At 53.5% G+C, this 16,333-nt stretch overlaps 2 protein-coding genes across 2 annotated transcripts in view; one reads left to right on the forward strand and one right to left on the reverse strand.

Annotated features, from left to right (window-relative positions):
• SYN1 (synapsin I) overlaps positions 1-16,333 on the forward strand; it is a 43,783-nt gene that overhangs the window by 26,080 nt on the left and 1,370 nt on the right. The window contains 7 exon segments of the mRNA XM_037512453.2: positions 11,756-11,818; positions 12,554-12,696; positions 12,782-12,856; positions 12,954-13,056; positions 14,328-14,480; positions 14,815-14,902; positions 15,010-15,601. Coding sequence (XP_037368350.1) covers positions 11,756-11,818; positions 12,554-12,696; positions 12,782-12,856; positions 12,954-13,056; positions 14,328-14,480; positions 14,815-14,902; positions 15,010-15,601 — 1,217 coding nt within the window.
• Positions 2,956-7,033, reverse strand: TIMP1 (TIMP metallopeptidase inhibitor 1). Its single transcript, XM_037512462.2, has 6 exons — positions 6,900-7,033; positions 5,980-6,110; positions 4,849-4,928; positions 4,561-4,687; positions 4,043-4,167; positions 2,956-3,228 (listed from the first exon to the last, which is right to left on the reverse strand). Exons 2-6 carry the CDS (start codon positions 6,101-6,103, stop codon positions 3,058-3,060), a joined length of 627 nt encoding a protein of 208 aa, XP_037368359.1. The 5' UTR covers positions 6,104-6,110; positions 6,900-7,033; the 3' UTR covers positions 2,956-3,057.

The raw sequence follows: 16,333 nt of genomic DNA on the forward strand, positions 1-16,333 counted from the left end.
CCTTCCCTGTCATCTTCTACTACACCTTCCTCTCAGGAGTTAAAATAGCTGAAGTTCAGGGAACAGGTGGGCCCAGCAAACAGTGCAGGGAGGGCCCTCCCTGGTGGCACAAGGGGTTAAGTCTCAGCACTATGAAGCTATCCGCAGCCACTGCAGCACAAGTTTGATCCCCAGCCAGGGAGGTGACCCACATGGCACAGCAGACCTCTCCTGTCTCGCCTGCTGCTCCCCTTAGCAATGTATTTCAGTCAATCCGCTGTTCTCCCCACTCTGTCTCTGGTAAATCCTCTCATCCCCCCACCTCTGGCCTGTACCCCAGTTCTTTTTTTTATTATTATTTAAATTTTATTTTTATATTCCCCTTATAATTACAACCCCCTTATTTTGACCCCAAGCCCTCTTTTCCCCGCCCCCCACCCCCTATAGAGTGTTTCTGGTTCATAGTTGTTTGTTGATTTTTATTTTTTCTTTCTTATAGTTATTCATTTTCCTGGTCCCTTATTTAAGTTTTCTAGAGTCCTGCTATGAGTGAGACCATCTGGTATTTTTCTGTTTCTTTCTGGCTTATTTCGCTGAGCATGATCCCTTCCAGCTCCATCCATGTTGCTGCACATTGCATGTGTTTATCTTTTTGGAATGCTGAGTAATATTCCATGGTGTATATGGACCACATCTTCTTGATCCAGTCATCTATTTTTGGGCATTTGGGTTGTTTCCAAAGCTTAGCTATTGTAAATAGTGCTGCTATAAACATAGGTGTACCCCAATTCTTATATGCATAAATAAATAAATCTTTAAAAAAAAAAACAGTGCAGGGAGCTGGTAGTAGGGTTTAGTGAACTGTCAGGAGCTGTCACATTCTTTTTTTTTTTTTAAAAAAAAAGATATATTTATTTATTTATGCATACAAGAGCTGGGGTATAGGCCAGAGATGTGGGGAATGAGAGGATTCACCAGAAACAGAGTGGGGAATAGAACGGGCAGAATGACTGAAACACACTGCTGAGGGAAGCAGTGGGTGAGACAGGAGAGGTCTGCTGCGCCATGTGGGTTGCTCCCTGGCCAGCTGGGGATTGAACTCGTGTTGCAGAGGCTGTGATTGTTTCATAGTGCGGTGCTTAATCCCTTGCGCCACCAGGGAGGACTTGTGCCCATTTTCTAATTAGATTGTTTGCTTCTCCAATGGTGAGTTTTGAGTGTGTGTGTGTTTTTAAAGATTTATTTATTTATGCATACAAGAACTGGGGTACAGACCAAAGATGTGAGGAGTGAGAGGATTCACCAGAGACAGAGTGGGGAACACAACAGGCAGACTGACTGAAATACCCTGCTGAGGGGAGCAGCAGGTGAGTCAGGAGACGTCTTCTGAGTCTTGTGGGTTGCTCCCTGGCTGGCCAGGGATTGAACTCGTGCTGCAGAGGCTGTGATTGCTTCATAGGGCGATACTTAATCCCTTGCGCCACCAGGGAAGCCCCAGGAGCTGTCACACTCTTGCAGGCTGCTGAAGCAATAGCAACACAGCCACCAGGGCCAAGCCAGAGCCCAGGCCCTGCCCCTACACTTGTACCCATTAGCAAGGGCTTCCATTTGCTCTTTGCGTCCGTGAGGTCCAGTTCCTCCCAGGGCATCACCAAAGTGACACACTAACGTAGAATTGTTGCTGCAGTGGGTGTCTCCTGCACTGTGTGCCCACCTCCACCCATCCTGATTCTTGGACCCAGGGGGAACCTCCTAAGTGTGCCAAAGGCTCTGAGACAGGGAAACATGGGCTCTAGGGGCCTATGCTTTTTAACCCAGAATTCTCTGGAGACTTGGGTTCGTAATGGTAGGAGCAGTGGCTAGTGTGATGGGAGGGAGCCTGAGGTCCTTTCCTTCACCAAGGAAGATGGATTGGAGCCCTTTGCCAGGCAGTGCAGGTCAGCGGGACACCTGACAGTTCTAGTGACTGCACCAATCTAAAATTCTGGTTCCAGGGACCTCCCCTGAGTCAAGACCTTTGGAGTGTAAGGGGCAGGAACCAAGGCCTGGGAAGGGCCCAGCCTGGGCCTCAGCTATGGAAGCAGAAAGGGCAAAGGAAGGGAGTTCTTGGGGGAGGGGGGAGATGTCTGTCACTCAAGGTTTTATGGGGAAGATGACCCAGAAAGATGAGGTGTGGGTCTTGAGGGCCCAGTTTTGGTAAGGAGACAGCATGTTGGAAGAGGCTGGTGTGCCTGGCTGATCTTGGGTATTAAACCTACTGCACTTCACTGCTGTCAGTATTTCCTTCAGGGCTGGTCAGAAGAGTGCGAGGATGAGAGTAGAGGAGGAGAGGGCAGAGCTGGGAGAGTTCCAGATTGCACCTTCTTCCCATCTCTCCTTTTCCCCAAACACCCAACCACTCCTGGCTCCTAGGGAATTTCCTGCAGGCTGTGAGTGGGGAGCCAGGGCTACCCCTTCTTCCAGAGTCCCTGGCTGGGCTGTGGGGTGAAGGGGACTGGGCTGTGGGGGGAAGGGCTCTGGATCACCTGAGGGGTTCCTCTTTCACTCAAGTACAAAGCCTAAGGGTAGGGACACCTACACCTGGGTTGGAAGGAGCAGGACAACAAGGGACAATACCTGGGGAAAGCGGGAAAGCTGTCTGCCAGCTGACAGGGCATTTGTCAGTGAACTTGTCCACTGGAAGTGTTTGCAAGTAGAGGGATCTGCCCAAGCCAGCAATGGAGCAAATTATGGATTCGAGAGCCTAGTAAACTGCTAAAGTTCTGTGTGGAAAGATTAGCCAATAATTTGAAGTTGACAATGCAGATTAAATTAGCATTACTGATGTTGCAGGTCCCCACTGCTAATGCCAAAACCTCAAATTTTGTGTAAAATTTAAAAAAAATCTGCATCCCTCACCCCCTCAGCATTAGTCCCCGGGTGCTCACACCAGGTCACATGAGTTTGTTCGCAAACACTACACAGGGACTCTGCCTGCTGGGTGGCAATTATTTATTTCATTGTCTGGGGGGAAGAGAGCCCCAGAGTAGAGCCCACTGTGAACACTGCACAGGCTGCAGCTCCCCCTGGGGGCAGGGTTCAGGCATCCTTGAATCTCAGGGATTGCCAGGTACACAGGCCTGGTTCCCGGGGCAGGCAGGCAAGGTGGCGGCTCTGGAAGCCCTTCTCAGAGCGCCGGAGGAGCTGGTCTGTCCACAAGCAGTGAGTGTCATTCTGCAGTTGGCAGGGGATGGATCTACAGGGAAACACCTAGAAGAGGGGAGGGAGGCACATCTCTGAGGGCTTGGCCTCCTGCCCCTCCCCTACAGAGCAGAACTTTCCACTCCTCAATTTTCATCATTGAGCTACTGGGAAGACTTGGTGTCACCCAGTCAGGGAACAGAGTCTAGAAGCCCCTCCCGTTGAAGGAACAGTCATTGGGCTCAGCAAGATGACTTTGGCCAGGAAAAGATCTGTTTCCCAGAAAGGAGGTTGGAAACAACTGTGGGGGCAGGTAGGCAGGCCTCTTAGGGAACTGCACCATAGCAGTAGGAAACAACTAGCACTAGTAGGAAGCAGCTGGTGGCTGGGAAGGAAGGGTCAGGGGGACTCAGACAGTCACGGGGCTCAGAGAACACGGGGGCCATCAGGGAACAGCCTTGGAAGAACCAGAAGGGCAATCGGTGTGGTGGCCCTGGTTGCGGAAGGAACAGAGATGCAGAGCAGCAACCCAGCGTGCTGGGGGAGTCGGTGGGTTTGGAAAACAGCTCTTTGGGTTCTTGGAGAACATTCCAGGGAAGCAAGAAACAATCTCAGGGGCTCAAAAGCAGACAGGGAGACGACAGAATATAGTCACAAGGGAGAGCTAGAGGCACAGGAGCAGCCAGAGGTGGAGGAAACACATGGTCTCACAGGCCAAGGGAACAACCAGACATTCTAGGGGAAGAGTTTTGGGTGGGGGGTACCAGCAAGAGCTATCAGGGACATCCCTGGGGTTCAGGGGCAGAGAGTAGCTAGGGGGAGCAAGAAACAAGCCGAGGTTTGGGGGAGAGCCCACGGCCTGCTGTCAGGGCGGGGCACTCACTGTGCATTCCTCACAGCCGGCAGCGTAGGTCTTGGTGAAGCCCCGGCGCTGAGCCGAGGTCAGACTGTTCCAGGGAGCCACGAAGCTGCAGGTGGTGATGCGCAGGTTCCCCTTCCACAGTTGTCCTGGGGTGGAGGGGAGAGAGAGAAAAAGGAGGGGGTTAGACTACGAGAGGGGGGGGATGGAGAGAGGGAGGGAGGGAGGGAGGGTGGGAGGGGGAGCGGAAGGAGAGACGGGGAGGAGGAGGGAGTGGGAGTGGAGGGTGGGCAGAGAGAGAGACCGAGGGGGAGAGATGCGACAAGCAGTTTCTGAGGGGGGCAGGGAGTCTAACGGATGACCCTGGAGCGTTGACCCCGCTAGGAGAAGCCCCCCCCACCCCCGCCCCATCCTCTGATAGGCTGAAATTGGGGCGGTGCCCACTTCCACAGGGCCCGTTCCCTCTGCGCCTCGCCCTCCAGGCTGCCAGGCAGCGGCTGGGGGGCCGGTCGGTTTGGCACAGGGGGAGGGCAGGGCCTCACCAGCGATGAGAAACTCCTCGCTGCGGTTCTGGGACCGGTGTAAGTAGCCGCAGACGCTCTCCATGGCGGGGGTGTAGACGAACCGGATGTCAGGGGTATCCCTCGAGGCATTGAAGCCTTTGAACATCTGTCAAGGATAAGGGGAAGTCTTTTTCACTGACACAATCCTCCCACTCCACTTTCTCCCCTAAATTCTCATGGCATCCTTTTGACAACCGGTGGCCAGAGGCTTCTGTTTTGACTCGGAGGAAGATATTTGGAACTGCTGGTGGGGAGCGTGAGAGATACCTTGGTCATCTTGATCTCATAATGCTTGTATGAGGTGATCTGGTTGACTTCTGAGGTCCCCACGAACTTGGCCCTGATGACTGGGGGGAGGAGGAAGGGAGGGATGAGTCAAATGGACCTCATGAGCCAGTGAAATAAAATAAAAATAATAGCAATAATAGCAAAGCCCATTCTTTTCTTTTTTAAAGGATTTTTTAAATTTTTATTTGCGTAGAAGAACTGGGGTGCAGCACAGAGGTTCGTGGTGGTGAGAGGATTCACCAGAGACAGAGCGGGGACCAGAACACGCAGATGTTCTGAAATGCACTGCTGAGGGGAGCAGCGGGCTAGTCAGGAGAGGTCTGCTGCGCCATGTGGGTGGCTCCCTGGCTGGGGATCAAACTTGGGCAGTTGCAGTGGGCCTTCATGGTAGTAGCGCTGAAACTTAACCCCTAGGCCACCAGGGAGTCCCCATTCTTAAATAGGGGTCGCTGGATGCTAGACAGCAATGCACACATTCGTTAATTCGTGAATTTGTTAATTCAGTAATTGGTCTACCCTAATATTGTGTGCCTGCTCTTTGCCAGATAGTGCTTTAAGCCTTTTTCATATATTCATGATGTTTTGATGCACTCCACAAGTATTTTGGAGCGCCTTCTGTGTAGCAGGCACTGCTCTGAGTATTATAGACACAAGAATGAACGGAACACAGACGTCCTTTCCCTGGTGGAGCACACACTCGTCAGACAAAACACAAGCAAAATCAGTAAGTATATGGGATGCTAGAAGGAATTAGGTATGATGGGGAATTTCACAGCTGGGTAGGGGATCAGGGGTACCAAGAGTCAGGGAGTAAAATTTAAACAGGGTGGTGAGGGAAGGCCACCCTGAGAAGGTGACCTTCCCTCACCTTGGGACAGCCACCCAGGTGGAGCTGTGGGGAAGGGTGTTGGTACCAGGCAGAGGGAAGAAGCCCTGAGGCAGGTTTGGGTCTGAAGTTATCAAGGAAGCTTGAGGATGCCACTGTGGCTAAAGCAGAGTCAGGGCAGGGCCAAGTGGAATTGTTCTAGAGGCCAGTACATCGTGCATCCTGCTGGACTGAGAGGGAAACCAAGGCACAGAGTGTGTGGGCAGAGTGGGGCACAGACTCACCGATATCGGAGTTGCAGAAAGCTGTCTGAGGGTGGGGTGGAGCACAGGTGCAGGCCTTGCTGGGGGCTGTCAGCCACAGCAACATCAGAATGCCGGAGGAGGCCAGGGGTGCAAAGAGGGCCATGGTGGTTCTGCAGAGGTGGAGAGGAGGAGTCAGTCCAGCTGATCTGAGGGCCTGGGCACCAGGCCTCTGCACACGCCTGGAGGGGGGTTAGGCAACTTCACTTGGGCTTGAGGACTTTGAAGGTTTGAAGAGCCTGGAGAAGTTTGGGGGTCAGGGGGCCTGTGGAGTTGAAGAATTATGGGTGAGTTAAGAGATTGTGGGACTTTGGTGTTGGGGAATAAAGGAGCAGGGAGAGTTTGAGGATTTAGGCCCCCGCCCCCCCAACCTGGAGAAATCAAAAGTTTGAGGAGTTTAGAGGGAGGAAGTTGGGGTTTGCGGAGCTGGAGTTTGGGAATTTCAAGGTTGTGCATATTGAGAGATATAGGAGATGAAAGAATTAGGGAGGTTGAGAAATTTGGAGGATGTTGGGGGTTTGGGGAATTTGGGGTGCTTGAGGGATAAGGGAGCAGAAGAAGTTCTGAGTGTTAGGGAGTTGGGCATTTAGGAGTCTGGGTGATTGAGTGCTAGGGGAGTTTGAGGAAGTGCAGAGATTTGGAGGGGGGGGACTTGGGGGCAATGACGGAATCTAGGGGAGTTTGCAGCTTCGGATGCATCTATGGTGGTAGAATTCCCTGCGTTTAGGGGAATTGGGAATGGATGTGAAGGGTTCCAAGGAGTTTGGAGTGTGAAGATGGGGGTAGTTCAGGCCCCCACCAACTTCCCCTGGACCAGCCCAGGGCCCTGGTACCCACCGGCCAGGCTGGGCAGCCAGATGTCTGGCACACAGGCTCCAGCCTGGCCTCAAGCCCCTGCCTACCTCTGCTGCAGCCTCTCCACGCGATGGGTCCTCGGCGATGGCGGCAGGGCCTGAGCAGCGAGGATAAATGTCCACTCAAGGGGTGGGGGTGGCGGTGCGGAAACCACAGGCCTCCAGGCTTCCGGGATGCATTACTCATCCGCCCACCAACAGTGGACGCCAAGGGGCGGGCTGAGAGCTGCACCGAAAAAGTTTTGCGCTCCTCCTCCCCCTCCTCCTGGGCCTCCCGGGCCATCCTCCTCCCCCACGCCCAGGCACGCGTCCTTCCAGGCAGCTTCCCCTGAGGACTAGCAGGCTGGATTCCCCCAGGGCCTTGCCCTGAAGTCTCCAAAATCTCTCCAATCACCCGCATCCCCCAAATTCCCCATGGCTGAAGCCTGAATTTGTTCATTCCCTCAACATACACTTATTGTGCACCTACCTGTGCCAAGCACACACCAAAAAAACACAAAAATCTCTCTCCTGGTAGATCTGGCATTCTGGCGAAGAGTAGGGGAGGTGAGAGGAAATTAATTAGAAGCAGTGGAGGGAGATAAGGCAGGTGAGTGGAGGAGGAACACACGGTGAGGAAACTGAGGCGGAAGAATTTAACTGACTTATCCAAGATCCAAGTTAACAAGTGACAGAACTGGAATTTGACTTCAGGAGGCCTGGAGCCAGAGTCTGGGTCATAACCCCCTCAAAGACAAAGATACAGGCAAATGCTAGCATTTATATAGCACAACTGTGTCCCAGGCACTTGGCATAATACCTCCCACTTAGAGCTCACAATAAGTCTCTGAGGTGGGTGCCCATTTTACCAATAAGGAAATATAAGGTGTAGAGGCACTGAAGTACTCTCCCAGGCTCACACTGTATGGCTGGGATTTGAACCTAGGGTAGCTGGCACCAGAATCTTAACCCAGGCAGGGCACAGTGCTGGCAAGCGGGAAGGGTGAGTGTTGGGGGGGGGGGCGTTGAATGGTGGTGAAAGAGGCCAGTGAGTCAGTAGAAAATGGATCCCCTCCCATCCTGCCCTGCCCCTTCCCCACCAACACTCCCACGGCCCTAGTGGGGGTTGGGGTGAGGCAATCCCTGCCCACCAGCTTCCAGATGCTGCCTGAATCTTCCTGGGGTCCTGGGAAAGGGCTCTGAGGGTTATTGGATACCTTTCTTAGTTCAGGGAGGACGGACCATAGTGATGGTGGCAGCAATGATAGCAGTACTTATTGAGCACGTACTGTGTACCCTGCCTAAAGACTTTGTGTAAAGTATCTTATTCAGTCTCTAAGACCTCCCTGTTAATTAGTTTCATTATCTCAGGTAAGTCAGCCTAATCACCACCACCACCACCACCAAACCAGCAGCGCTTAGAGAGTGTTCATTAGGTGTGGGGCACTGTTCTAAAATCTTTGTAAGTATATCACAGTCAGTCCCATGACCTCCTTGGTAATAAATGTTGGCTAATGAAAGGGTGCTACACCAATAAAAATAATGGTGCCCAGGGCCTCCCCGTGGCGCAGCGGTTGAGCGCTGGGTTGCGAAGCTGCCCGCAGCCTCTGCGGCACCGGTTCGATCCCCGGCTGCTCCCCGGCCACCGGAGGAGGGTCCCATATGGCGCGCAGACCTCTCCTGCCGCCCGCTGCTCCCCTCAGCAGTGTACTTCGGTCCTTCTGCCTGCTCTGCTCCCGCTCTGGCTCTGGTGAATTCTCTCACCCTCCCGCGCTTCTGACTGTACCCAGTGCATGTATAAAACAAACAAACAAATAAATAAATAAGTAAAACATGCCTCTATTAAAAAAAAAATGGTGCCCAACACTTTTTTAAATTCTTTTTTTTATTCATGTGTTAGTTTACTCATCTTTTTTTTTTTGAGATTTATTTATTTATACAAGAACTGGGGTACAGGTTAGAGGCACAGGAGGGTGAGAGGATTCACCAGAGATAGAGCGGGGAACAGAACAGGCAGACTGACTGAAATACACTGCTGAAGGGAGCAGCGGGTGAGACAGGAGAGGTCTGTCACACCATGTGGGTATCTCCCTGACTGGCTGGGAATCGAACCCATGCTCAACCCGCTGCGCCATCTGGGAGGCCCCCCAACACTTTTTTGAAGATTGACGCTTCCTGCATGCCAGACACTCACTGTGCTGAGCATTTTCCCCCAAGTAACTGATCTGTTTCTGGTGATGTCGCTGTGAATTGAGACTGTTCCTATTCTCATTATCTGGATAAGGAAACCCAGACACGCACATTGGGTGAGTGACCTGCCCAGGAATGACAGTGAAGAAATGACTGTGATGGGGGCACTAGCCAAGGTGGGGGGCAAGTAAGCCAGAAATTCCAAGGTGATTGTGAAAGTCGGGGAATAAGAGTGAATGAGACAGGGGCTGAGTCAGTGGCAGGGCCAAGGAGAAGTGGGCGTAAAAGGGAAAGTCCTGCTTCAGGCAGCCCTTCACTGACCCTGCTCTGACGCCACTCCGTGACTACGAAACCTGAGTCAGCAGAGTTCTGCTGCCTGTCTGCCTGTGAGGGGACGTGTGGGTCTGGGTTCTTGTGCAGGTTTGGAAAGTGCTAGGGTCTCATGGAGGGTGTCCGGCTGTGTGCGTTATCATCGGGGCTGCTGTGAGCCCAGCTGGGGTGTGCAGAGTGTGACAGTGCCCCCTCCACACCAAATGCATGGGTCTGCTTCTGTCTTTTGTACAGATCGGGAAACTGAGACCCAGAGCAGGCTCAAGTGACCTGCCTGGGGCCCTGCTTGACCTTAGGAAGAGAGGCCAAGATGGAAACGCTGGGTTCCAGGCGATCCCAGGGTGCAGACTCTACATGCACACATGGGGCACACACACAAACAGCTTGTGTTCAGGCTCAGGTCGAGAGGAGAAAAGAAGGATTCATGAAAAGGGGTGCCCAGAAACCTGGGGGAGAGAATGTTTTTGCCTCTGAGAGTTGTGTGTGTGCCAGGAGGTGGCACATGTTCCTCTCTGTGGGGTACGTGTGCCCTGAGGGTCTTGAGTAGCCCCGTGGACATGTGCACAGTGGAAGCATCACATGGCCACATCACTGAGGTGGGTGCACCCGGGGATTGGTGGGGGCACAGAGGGAGGAGCAGGTGCAGGTGCGTGGCAATAATGCTCTGTAAACTGTCAAGCACTCTCTTCAGAGGAACCTCTGGCCCAGAAGGTTCTTAGCAAATGGCAAAGTCTGTAGTAAACTGTAAAGTGCCTGGGAACTGGGACAGCTCTGGCAAAATACTTGGTAAACTAGAAAGTGCTCTGTGAACTGAGACGCCTTGGCGAATGGCAAAGCACTCAGCAAGCTTTACAGTGTGTGTGTGAGCTGAAAGGTCTTTGGCAAATGGCACTTTATAAAGCACTTTATGATAAAGAGTGGCGTGATTGATTCCAAAGCAGTCTGTCAGTTGTAAAGTACTTTCTCAATTTGTGTTGCTTGTGGGAGTTGTGTGTCTGCTCCCGTACAGCAGCTCTGGGCTCCACACGCGATCGCGGATGTGCTGTTCACCTCAGTCAGAGGCGATGTGCCCGGGAGTTAATGTCACCGCAGCCTCAGTGTTGTTTATCTGGAAAGCCAGCGAGAGGATCCCGGATCCCCTGTCCCAACAGTGCCCCATCATGACGCTAGTCATCTGGGAAATGAGGAAGGTGGGAGTGCAGAGGGAGGGCGAGGTCTGAAGGTCAGTCGGTCACCCCCAAGCCTGCTTCCTGTGCCTGTCGGGAACTGCAGCCGCCCCAGCCGCCCCTCCGGGAAAGGAATGGCATCTCTACCCCACAGCGGAGGAGGGATGCAGCCCCACGTGCCTGTGTGATGTGGGGCTGGGCTCGGCTAACTCAGTCCCCTCTACCCTGGCTCAGGCTGGGCAAACACTTGAGGTATGTCCCCTGAATGTGCATGTGCACACACCCAGGAGTGTGGTCTGTAGGCGGAGGATTGTGGGTGTGGCGGGTAGATGGAGCATGGCAAGCAGGGGGTATGTCTCCCTAGATGGACTTTTAGCTTGCTTAGGGGCGTGGGTGGGTCTCTGGGGTCATGTGAATATGTAGGAGTGTGGGTACCACTCTAGGTGCTGTGGGCCTTTTTGTCTATTGTGCGTGTGCCAGGAGTGTTGCGTGTGTGTCTGAGTGTTGTGGGTGCAGTGTGGACACTGCCCAATTCCATTGTGTGCCGCTGAGGGCTATGCCTCTGTATGCGTGGCTGAGCCTTCGTGATGTGTTTCCCTCTAACTGGTGTATGGGTTTGGGCTAGGAGAGGGGGCTCGTGTGCCTGAGTACCTGGCTGGATGAATGACTGGGTGGGTCTCTGCAGCCAGAGTGAGCTGGGCTCTGCAGCCTGTGTTGCTCATCGTTGTCTCCGTCCTGTGGGTCTCAACCTGCGTGAGTATCTCTGGGTTTGGCTGAATAGATCTGAGTTCTGTGTGTGTGTGTGTGTGTGTGTGTGTGTGTTGTATGTGTATGCAGACGAGGCTTACATACAAAGCTAGCTGAGGGATCCAGTTGCTACATGCTCACCACCACACCCTGTGCATGCAACATGCACACACTCACTCCTCTATCATCCATCATTGTAAAAACAAACTTTCCCTTTTCCGCAAAGTCCCCCTCCTACCGCCCAATCACATGTCTCTGCCTGGGAAAGCAGAGGTGGGAAGTCTGGGTGGTAGAGGGAGGGACAGGCACAGCTCTGGGTTCAATTCTGGCCTTAGAGGTGCTGTGTGAGCCCCAGTCCCAGCCTGTCTCTGACCCACCTTTTCTGGGAAATGGCTCATAATGTGGCTCCCGCTGGACGGGTGCCCCTAAGCACCACCCCCACCCTGGCAATCGGCCCTCCTGCCCTGATCAACTGCCTTTCCATCCTATCAGCTCAGCAGCACAACATACCCTGTGGTTGTGAAGATGGGGCATGCGCATTCTGGGATGGGCAAGGTGAGTTCCCTGGCGGGGTGTCCATGTGCACTTGTAAAGGGCGCATGCTCCTGACATGGATTGTGCATGCGGAGGTGTGCCTATATATCCCACCAGTGCACACCAGTAATCCTGTAGGATGCGTCTTGTTGTATTCTTTATCTTTTTTGTATTTCCCCCCTTACATTCAGTTGACTTTGTTGGCCCAATTTCCTCTGTACATTCAGCCAGTTTTATGCATCCTGTTGCATTGTGTGTGTGTGTGTACCTGAACACCTCTACGTTGGGCACACACAACATATTTTGCATTCAAGGGTCTTGGGGCCCTGTATACCTCCTACCTAATTTTGTCACTGTCTAATGTAGAAGGCAGACTTGTAATTTGTACATATGTGTCCATGCTTGTGTATGTTTGTATACTGTGTTCAGCTGATTTTGTGTCTGGGTGCCCATCTGTATGTACTGTCTGTATAGACACTCAACTTCCCCATGGCTTTATTGAAATGTAAGTCACACACCATACGACTTACCCACTGAAAGTGAGTCAATGGCCTTCAGTATGCTGCGGAGGTGTATGCGCCCAGCATTGTGTGTGTACAAACAAACACCAGGAGACGCACACTATGCATGCTTGAATGCCAAGGTTTTGAGTCCTCAGCTCACCTGCATCATCTGCATGCACCCCCACCCTGAGGTACCCCGCTACCCACTGCTGCCCCATATGACCAGGCCCTGATCCCTGCCCCACTCCCACAGGTCAAAGTGGACAACCAGCATGACTTCCAGGACATCGCAAGCGTTGTGGCACTGACCAAGACGTATGCCACTGCCGAGCCCTTCATCGATGCCAAATATGACGTGCGTGTCCAGAAGATAGGGCAGAACTACAAGGCCTACATGTGAGTGGAGAGAATGACGCCCGGGGTGGGGGGGCTGCACCATGCAGCCCAGGCTCCCCTGAGCCTCTCTTCTTTTGTCCCCCAGGAGGACGTCAGTGTCAGGGAACTGGAAGACCAACACTGGCTCTGCAATGCTGGAGCAGATTGCGATGTCTGACAGGTGGGCAGCCTGAGCTAAGGCTGGGCAGGGAAGTGAGGGTGGAGTGTGGCCACCCAGACCAGGAACTGACAGGTCTCCCTGTCCCATGTCCTGTCAGGTACAAGCTGTGGGTGGATACATGCTCAGAGATTTTTGGGGGACTGGACATCTGCGCAGTGGAAGCACTGCATGGCAAAGATGGAAGGGACCACATCATTGAGGTGGGTGCACCCGGGGATTGGTGGGGGCACAGAGGGAGGAGCAGGTGCGTGGCAATAATGCTCTGTAAACTGTCAAGCACTCTCTTCAGAGGAACCTCTGGCCCAGAAGGTTCTTAGCAAATGGCAAAGTCTGTAGTAAACTGTAAAGTGCCTGGAGAACTGGGACAGCCTGGCAAAATACTTTATAAACTGTAAAGTGCTCTGTGAACTGAGACGCCTTGGTGAATGGCAAAGCACTCAGCAAGCTTTACAGTGTTGTGTGAGCTGAAAGGTCCTTGGCAAATGGCAATGCACTTTCTAAACTATAAAGTACTTTATAATAAAGAGTGGCGATTGAAACCAAACCACTCTGTAAACTGTAAAGTACCTTATAAATTAGGAAGTGTTTGGTAATGAGCGAAGGGCTTTATAAACTGAAAAGGGAACTCTAAACTGGGAAGTCCTTGTTATGGAGGCAAAGCACTTTCAACATTCTAAAGTTCTTTGTAAACAGTGGTGCCCCTGGTAAACAGTAAGCAGTTTATCAGCTGTAAAATGCCTTGAAAATCCAGACTGATTGGTAAATAGGACTGTTTTATCCATGGTAAATCATTTGTAAACAAAGGCACCCTTTGAAAAACACTTTCTAAGTCTAAACACACCATATATCCCACAGCGCTTTGTAAAGGGCAGGGGGCTTTGTAAACTACATGTAAAGTACCACGTAAACCACAAAGTTCTTTGTAAAGGATAAAGCATCTAGCAAACTATAAATTGGGGTTTTGCAAACATTTTCTGTCAAGGGTCAGACAGCACACATTTTACCTGGGTGAGTCATGTAGTCTCTGCTGCAGCTATTCAACTCCCCCAGTGCAGCCACAGCCAACATGTAAACAGATAAGCGCGGCTGTGTTACTAGATAAACATTTGCTTATGGACACAGGGATTTAAATTTCATGTACATCTCAAGTATCATGAAATCTCCAACTGTCAAAAAGTGTAAAACTCATCCTTAGTTTGGTGCCACGTAAAAAGGGATGGCGGCCGGATTTGGTGGAAGGCCCTAACGAGAGCCCTGCTCTGAGCACCTCTTAGACTGTCAGGTATCTTGCAAAAGACCAGCCTTCCTCCCAGTGCAAAAACCAACGCCTCTCAGACGGAAGATCATCTCCTCTGCAGCTCATCCATCCCAGCCAGGATGTTGCCTTTTGCCAACTTAAAACATTTGGTTACTGTCAACATCACATGTCCTTTCTGCCTCTCTCCTAAATGGCTCTCTTGTCCTCCCCTAGGTGGTGGGCTCCTCCATGCCGCTCATCGGTGACCACCAGGATGAAGACAAGCAGCTCATTGTAGAGCTGGTGATCAACAAGATGGCCCAGGCTCTGCCCAGGCAGCGGCAGCAGCAGCGGGACGCCTCCCCAGGCAGGGGCTCTCACAGCCAGGTCAGCCCCTGGCAGAGCCTGGGCCTGGGGTGGGCCCTGGGGGAGGGGGCTGTGGCAGATGAGCAGCCCTTGGTCATGCTCTATCAGAGCTGATCAGCAGCCAAGCCTCACCATCACCCAAGTGATGGCAATTACCGATTGTTTAAAAAAAAAAATAAGTAGTTGCTACCCTGACTCCCCTGAGTGCCTCCACATCCCTACCCTGGGAACTGGTCCCCACCCCTTGATGTCCCCTCAGCTCAGCCACAAATGTGGCAACACCCTGCCGCTCTGATTGGCTGATGCTCCAGCTGGTAACTATTTTTAACCTCTCCTGCCCCCTTCTCTGGTGCAGACTCCATCCCCCGGAGCCCTGCCCTTGGGCCGCCAGACCTCCCAGCAGTCTGCTGGGCCCCCGGCTCAGCAACGACCACCTCCACAGGGTAAGTGAGGGACGGTTTCCTTCGCCCCGCCTACGCAGCAGCCCCCTCTGCCCCCTCCGTTCAGCTGCTCTCTCACACGTGTTGTGTGTGTGCTCTCTCTCCCTCAGGCGGCCCTCCACAGCCTGGCCCAGGGCCCCAACGCCAAGGACCTCCGTTGCAGCAGCGCCCGCCCCCACAGGGCCAGCAGCACCTTTCCGGTCTTGGACCCCCAGCTGGCAGCCCCCTGCCCCAGCGCCTACCAAGTCCCACATCAGCGCCTCAGCAGCCTGCATCCCAGGCCCCACAGCTGACCCAGGGTCAAGGCCGCCAATCCCGGCCAGTGGCGGGAGGACCCGGGGCACCTCCTGCAGCCCGTCCCCCAGCCTCCCCATCACCCCAGCGCCAGGCGGGCCCCCCACAGGCTACACGCCAGACTTCAGTCTCCGGTCAGGCTCCGCCAAAGGCCTCAGGAGCGCCGCCTGGTGGCCAACAGCGCCAGGGCCCGCCCCAGAAGCCTCCTGGTCCTGCAGGCCCCACTCGCCAGGCTAGCCAGGCGGGTCCCATGCCACGCACTGGGCCACCCACCACGCAGCAGCCGCGGCCCAGTGGCCCAGGCCCCGCTGGACGTCCCGCCAAGCCACAGCTGGCCCAGAAACCCAGCCAGGATGTGCCGCCACCTGCCACCGCTGCTGCCGGGGGACCCCCGCACCCCCAGCTCAAGTAAGGGGACTCCACAGCAGCCCTCTCCTAGCTGCTCACAAAGCGGGCTCCTGCACCAGGAAGGCAGCCTCAAGTCCCAGTCTCCACAGACTGGGGGTCGAGGGGGCACTCTCCAGTCTGAGTCAGAGTCCTCCCTTCCCCAGGCTATGATCCTTCCCATCCAGAGGTGCCTCCCCTCCATCCCTGGCCCTTCTCCCTCCATCCCGGGCCCTTCTCCTTCCATCCAACATTCCATGCCAGAATCCCAAGGAAATCCTAAGAAATCAGTTCGGATTCCTCTCACTAGGCCCTGAGAAGTCCCCTCCTCTCAGACCAGGCATCCCATGGCACTACTTCGGCATCTCCCTTGCCACCAAAGGCTCCTCTGCCCATCCCAGAGGCTTCCCTGTCAGACTCACCCAACCTGACTCCTCCCAACTGATCCCCCAAATTCCTCCTGGCCCAATTAACAGTCCTCTTTGTCACTTCACCCTCCCCAGCCCTCATCCTATTCTCAGTCTAGGGTCCTTTCTGGTACATCTCAGCCTCCTCCCAAATCATCACACCGTTGCCTCTTCTGGTTCATTCCAGACCTCCCCCCACCCTAGCTCAAGTCCTTCCTGTCCCACCCAATGGTGCTCCCTTAGATATGCCCCCCACACCTCCCTTCTAGGTAGCTCATCCTCACACTGGAAACCTCTTCCCTCATCTTCACCTTCTTTATCAGACTCCTCGCAGCCTAGCCTAGAGGTT

This window comes from Talpa occidentalis, unplaced genomic scaffold, assembly GCF_014898055.3.
Source record: "Talpa occidentalis isolate TD23 unplaced genomic scaffold, MPIMG_talOcc4v2.1 talOcc4.15, whole genome shotgun sequence".
Lineage (NCBI taxonomy): Eukaryota > Metazoa > Chordata > Mammalia > Eulipotyphla > Talpidae > Talpa > Talpa occidentalis.

Excerpts from the sequence above, each read along its gene's own strand:
- TIMP1 (XM_037512462.2), bottom strand. The coding sequence starts at position 6,103 with ATGGCCCTCTTTGCACCCCTGGCCTCCTCCGGCATTCTGATGTTGCTG. Across the intron at positions 4,688-4,848 it reads ATGAGATCAAGATGACCAAG|ATGTTCAAAGGCTTCAATGC; the intron begins GTATCTCTCACG and ends TATCCTTGACAG. Across the intron at positions 4,168-4,560 it reads CGAGGAGTTTCTCATCGCTG|GACAACTGTGGAAGGGGAAC; the intron begins GTGAGGCCCTGC and ends CCTCCACCCCAG.